This window comes from Zeus faber (genome assembly GCF_960531495.2).
Source record: "Zeus faber genome assembly, chromosome: 6".
Taxonomy (NCBI): Eukaryota; Metazoa; Chordata; class Actinopteri; order Zeiformes; family Zeidae; genus Zeus; species Zeus faber.
Genome location: NC_137201.1, coordinates 29,287,814 through 29,293,976, shown reverse-complemented (window position 1 = coordinate 29,293,976; position 6,163 = coordinate 29,287,814). Strand labels below are relative to the sequence as shown.

The 6,163-nt window shown below is 47.2% G+C and overlaps 1 protein-coding gene across 1 annotated transcript; it reads left to right on the top strand.

The window, feature by feature from the left end:
• Nucleotides 1-3,787: 3,787 nt before the first annotated feature.
• snx20 (sorting nexin 20) lies at nucleotides 3,788-5,450 on the top strand (the record flags this gene model as incomplete). The annotated part of the gene is made up of 3 exons (XM_080002924.1): nucleotides 3,788-3,845; nucleotides 4,066-4,205; nucleotides 4,779-5,450. The coding sequence occupies 3 exons, from the start codon at nucleotides 3,788-3,790 to the stop codon at nucleotides 5,448-5,450; spliced, it is 870 nt and encodes a 289-aa protein (XP_079859050.1).
• Nucleotides 5,451-6,163: the final 713 nt, after the last annotated feature.

Genomic DNA, 6,163 nt, shown 5'->3' with positions numbered 1-6,163 from the left:
ACCGCATGTCATTCTGAAACCAAACGCTAATCAATTTTGGGTTGCAAACGGGCTGCGAGCAGATTATGATCCAGGAGACGCGTCAGGGCCGAGGAGTGACCTCATGATCCCTCGCTCGCTTTGTCAAACGTCACATGCTAATTCAGATAAGGCGTCGAAATTCGTTTAGGGCTGCGTGGCTTTGCCCTCACCGCGGCCTCGTGTTCTCGCGCTCCCTCTCGCTTTATCTGCCGCGGGGATCAGGTGCAGGCCGGACTCCACTCCCGCGCGCTCTCTGGCTCCACGACATCCCCGAAAGAAAATCCACAAAGACGGACGGAAAGATCCATTCGCTGTTTCGCTTGTTTCAATTGGGGGAGAACAAATGGGACCGAACGGAGCGGAGATGGACGACGCCGCGAAGCAGTGAAGGCAGAGTGAACTCAGGCTTTGCACCGTTTGGCATGAGTCCGAAAAATATATAAATATCATCTAAAAATAAATTGCGTCGGCACACAGTGGTGTAAAGCGACCGAAGCACGGGAGATCAAACACATTGCCGATAGCCGGCTCCCATCGCAACGTCCAACTTTTCCCACGGCTCTCGGCGCCGGATGTGACCTTCTTTTGTTCGGCGAGTATTGATTTAAGGACACGTTCGTCGCTTCCCCGCCGGTCGGTCAAAGTGGTTCTGACATTTGTACGTGACCTTTTTCTGTGGGACTCCAGACGCATCAGCCGCAGCCACAAGCGGATGAAGCCAATGTGGCCGTCAGCTGCAGAGGAGTGAGGGTGATGCGTACAGTGCTAAGCGATGAAGATAAGATAAGAAAACACTTTATTATTCCCCCGGGGGGTGGTGGGTGTGTGTGTGTGTGTGTGTGTGTGTGTGTGTGGCATTCATTTAATTACACTTATGCGGAAGGACATCTCAATTACACCGCCATGCACAGACGGAGTCAATGTGTGAAAAACACATCGGTGTGAATAGTGAGAACAAACTTATATCAGTCTGTGAGACTTCATGCATCATAGCAAGATGTCGTAGATTGGCGCGTGGCGGCAAAAGTACATATTTGTACTGATTTCCACGGAGCATTTTAAAAATTTCGCGCGCTGTTCCGGCGTTATTATCTGGCGCAAGGATATTCCGATGATATTTGGGACTATGGTCGGTGTTGTCTGACGCCGTGGGCTGGGTTACAACGGAGTTGAAGCGCCAGTTGCCAAGCACGTCAGATCCTGCGGGAAGCACGTAGAGATGGTGCTTCTTGTGGAGGGTCGTTTCCGTTCCGTGATGTGACAAAAACAAAACAACAACAACAACAAAAAAGATTCAAACGGCTACCAAAACTACAAGCATCCCTCGGAGTCCGGCACAGAGATCAAACTGTATCTCCCGGGCGTGTGGGTGGTTCCGCTGTACCCTCTGGAGCCACCACAGACAAGAACCCGCTGGTACAGACAAACGGAAATATGACAAAATGGATAAATAAGTGCTTTTTGGACGCGGCCCGCCCGGGTTTCAAACAATGGGGCCCTCGATGTGGAGCCATTGTTTATTCCACAAGCGCTCGTTTATGAGCCGATTTCTGCATTTAAGGGAGACGGGGTGTCACACAGTGCGTATTGTTTCATAAACCAGTGTGAAGAGAAAGGACAAAGAAACATCTGCGTGCGCACTGTGCTTACAGTTCACAGCGGAGGCAGCCACCATGTGTTCTTCTGTTACAGCGCCGTGTGTTTGGAGCGTATTCATTACATTCAGAATCATCTCTTGCCTCAGAAACGCCAGAATAAGAGATTGACAAGCGGTCAACAGGGCGAACAGACCGTCGGTTATTAGTTGTGCACTGCCAACCACTTTGCTGTCGTGTCATTTTATTTATGTTGTTTGATTTGTTTTACGTTTTGAAGTGAGTTGGGAGCTGCCAGGTATGAACTGTGATGCCAATCACATTCAATTCAACAAAACTCAGCTGACTGAACTGGCAAGCCTACAGCACCAACTTGTAGCTGTACTTTCTTACTCTCATCCAAGCTGCTGTTTGGAGAACTAATTTAACTGATATTTGACTAAGTATAGTTTTTGAGTACTCTACCCTCCTCCCACCCACATGCTCCCCATTTGGAATGTGGGCTGGGTACAGGTAAATAAAATAAAATTTGATTATAAAAATTATTTTAAAAAAAATGAACTCTTCCATTTTTCTCATTGGGAAATGCAATCTCAAAGCATGTGCCAACGTACAATACAAGACTGCAGGATCAGTTATTTGAAACCTGTCACTGGGAGAGAGCCTTGTAATTCTTTGAAAATGTCTCCATCTAGTGGTAAGACATGTACTGCACTGTGTTGCTTCTCACACACAGACATACGCACACACAAACACACTCAGAGACAAACACGCTCGCACGCACGCACACACACACACACACACACACACACACACACACACACACACAGACAGACACACACACCAACACCAACACCAACACCAACACCAACTAGCCTTCCGGTGAAATGCAAGGATCCACTCCGCACACAAACACAACAGATTTATTATTCAATACCCTGAAAACCCAATGCAGACGCACACACACACGCACCCACACACACACACACACACAGGCACACACACATACACACGCACACACACGCACGCACACACACACACAAACACACACACATATACACGCATACACACACACACAAACTTGAACTGGAACTTGAACACACACAAACACACATACATATCCACACATACACACCCACACAAGCTCACACACACACACACACACACACACACAAACACACGCACACGGACACACACACGCGGACACTTTTTTCTGGATGTTCCTCTCTGCTTTCACTTCCTCATGACGTGTTTCTTCCTCTTGCTACATTTATTGAAGCTGTAATGAGAAACCTTCCCCTCACAAACTGATCCTACACAACACACCTAAGAGGGTCCTGGAGCCCTCACAGCAGGAGGCCAGGTGAGAAATGGGAACACACACACACACACACACACACACACACACACACACACACACACACACACACACACACACACACACACACACACTGTATACTCACATACAGTTAAAGTATACTTTGCAAGATCCTGCTGCATTTGGACATTTTCATTGTTTACTGCAGCGCAGTGTGTGTTACATCAAAACCAAAAACCAAAACTCTCCTCTGAGCTCTGCTGTGTCCACACCCACTATTGAGGCAAGTGTTTGCGGGCGTAAGAGTTGAGCTGAATGTGAAAGCAAAGCAGGAGTGACAATTTCAATTTTTATTAAAAGAGTGCTGTGGAACCAAAACGTTCATAGCTTGTGTTGTCACGGTTGGGTTGTTGTTGTTGACGGTTCAGAAAAGCAGAAGAGAAGCCAAAAAAAATGAACCGATTCGGTTCGCTCGAGAGTGAGCTCGGCCGGGTTTTGGGCTCGGGCTTGTCCCTCGATCCTAGTGTTTGTTACGTTGTTTGGATTTAACCTCTGTTCCAGATGTTGATGTTTTGTTTCCAGCAGGTGTCCTATCCAGTACGCATACCACTGACAAACCCAAATGGTCTCAGTGTCTGGTGCTCTGTTGATAGTTTCACTTTCACTTGAGAGACAAATGTCCAAGCTATTAACTAAATATATAGGTGTGTGTGTGTGTGTGTGTGTGTGTGTGTGTGTGTGTGTGTGTGTGTGTGTGTATATATATATACACACACACTCACACACACATCTTTGTCGGCCTGTGAGCTTAAAAACTTCTTCTGTTCTGTTCTACAGAAAATACCCAGGTAGGATGGCAGAACAACAGCCAGTGAAATCCACCAACAACTGGGATACCGGAGAACTGGACGGTAAACCAAGCACGACATTGACGAGTTCAAGATTCTCGGTTAATTATTTAAAATTTAACAAAAGGTCATAAATAAAGGCCACCTTTCAAATGTACCGCAAACACATTTGAATTAAAGGTTTAACAGCCTTCAATTTGAACTGGCAATACTTTTTCCTCTATCTATACGTCGTTCACGTACAATGTGTGTGTGTGTGTGTGTGTGTGTGTGTGTGGGGCAGAAGGCCCGGCCAGTTCCAACTTGACCACCAACGAGCTGCAGCAGAACCTGAGGGTGGTGAAGCAGAGGGACAGACCCGTCAAGCTCCTGTTTGAAATTCCATCCACGCGCATTATTGAACAAACACTTTCCAAATATGTGGTGAGAGCAGCAGCCTCGGTCCAGGGTGCAATGCCGCTGGGTGGATGTCCGTCTAAACGTCTAAACCTGTTGGCATCACCCCCAATGTGTACTGGGGCCTCATTGTGAATAAATTGATCATATTTGATGACAATTGTTGCTTTAATACGATATTTCCACAAGGAAGTAGTTGAGAAAGTCATTAGTAATGTGGATGTTATGTCCAAGCAGGTGGAGGCCCTGATCAAAACATCTAGACAGTTAGAAAACTACATTCTACAACCTTCAAGACAACATTTAACTGCATCGTGACTTAGCCCAAATATCCAAAATTCTAGCCCTAATGTGTACAGCTCTACTTTTCATTCATTTCTGACATCTGAAAGCCAATTTCCAAGTCTTGAAGTTGTATTTGTACATGTTTTTGTTTAATTGTAAGTACAGTACAACCTTCTTCAAGGTTGTTCTTCTTCTCAATCTTCTAATGCTTTGTTCTGAGTTAAGGGCAAGTGATTTTTTTACAGTAGTTTTATTTAGTGGTTAATATTCCGCGTGTGTGTATTAATTGTGTGTGTGTGTGTGTGTGTGTCCCAGGTGTACCAGATCGTGATCATGCGCTCTGGCAGCTACGACTCCCGGCATGTTTCCATCGAGCGGCGCTACTCTGACTTTGCTAACTTCCACCACAAACTGCTGGAGGAGTTCTGTGAAGAGCTGGAGGAAGTGGTGCTTCCCCGGAAACTCCTGACGGGGAATTTCGACCCAGAGAGAGTCTCCGCACGCCGACTAGGCCTTCAGGACTACCTGGCCAAGCTCTACGCGGTGCGTTGCGTTCGGTACTCGCATCATTTCGCAGAGTTCTTCACCGACCCGGAGCAGAGGCGGGCCCACTGTCTGCTGCGGGCCGGTCAGTTCCGGCCGGCCCAGGAGCTGCTGCAGAGCGTCCTGGACCTCCAGGAGAAGCTGGGGCCGTGGCAGAGCCCCGTACTGCCGGTGCCCACGCTGTGCGCCCTGGCCGTGTGCCACCGCGACATGGAGGAGCTCGAGGAGGCCTTCAGCATGGCATACAACGTGCTGCCCCCGGTGAGACGCTACGGGGTCAGGCACTACAGGGCACCGCTGCTGGAGCTCCTGGTGGACCTGGGGTACCGTCTGGGCCGACCCGTGGCCCAGCTCCAAGAAGAGCTGACCAGGCTCAGAGAAGCCGAGAGGGGACTGGTGTCCTCCAGCTCTCTGAAAGAGCTGGTGGTGCAGGAATTCACCTGAGAACATTGGCAATGGATGGTGTGTCCAATTGTCATTATTAAAAGTAAATGTTACATCTTTTTGTTTCTTTTTTCTGTTTGCCGCTGCCCTTTACTAAACCAAATATTAATTACTTGCACTGCACTGTCACTTTTATGACTTGATTTTATGCATTCTATTTCTTATCTTTATAATGTGTTCTTCCTTTTTCAATGTGTTTCTTTTGCACTTTGTCTTGATGCTTCTGATGTTTTATTTAAAGCACTTTGAATTGCCTTGTTGTTGAAATGTGAATACAAGTGGCTTTGTGTGCACTGTATTCTAACGGCCTTGGCCTATCTGAAACAGCGATATCATAAAACTGAAAGACCTCCCGACTGGTTCTCCGGGGCTCGGATATCTTGACAAGGTAAAACGCTATTCTGGGAATAAGCTAAATAGTTGTTAATAAAGAAAAGATCTCCAGATCAGTTCTCTGGGGCTAGGATATCGCCTTAACAAGGTAAACCGCCATTCGGGGCATAGGCGAAGGAAAAGATCTCCAGACCGGTTCCCCAGGGCTAGGATATTGCCTTGATAAGGTAAAACACTTTTCTGGGAATAGGCAAAATAGTTGTTAACAAAGAAAAGATCTCCAGACCGGTTCTCCGGGGCTAGGATATCGCCTTAACAAGGTAAAACGCTATACGGGGAATAGGTGACGGAAAAGATCTCCAGACCGATTCTCCGGGGCT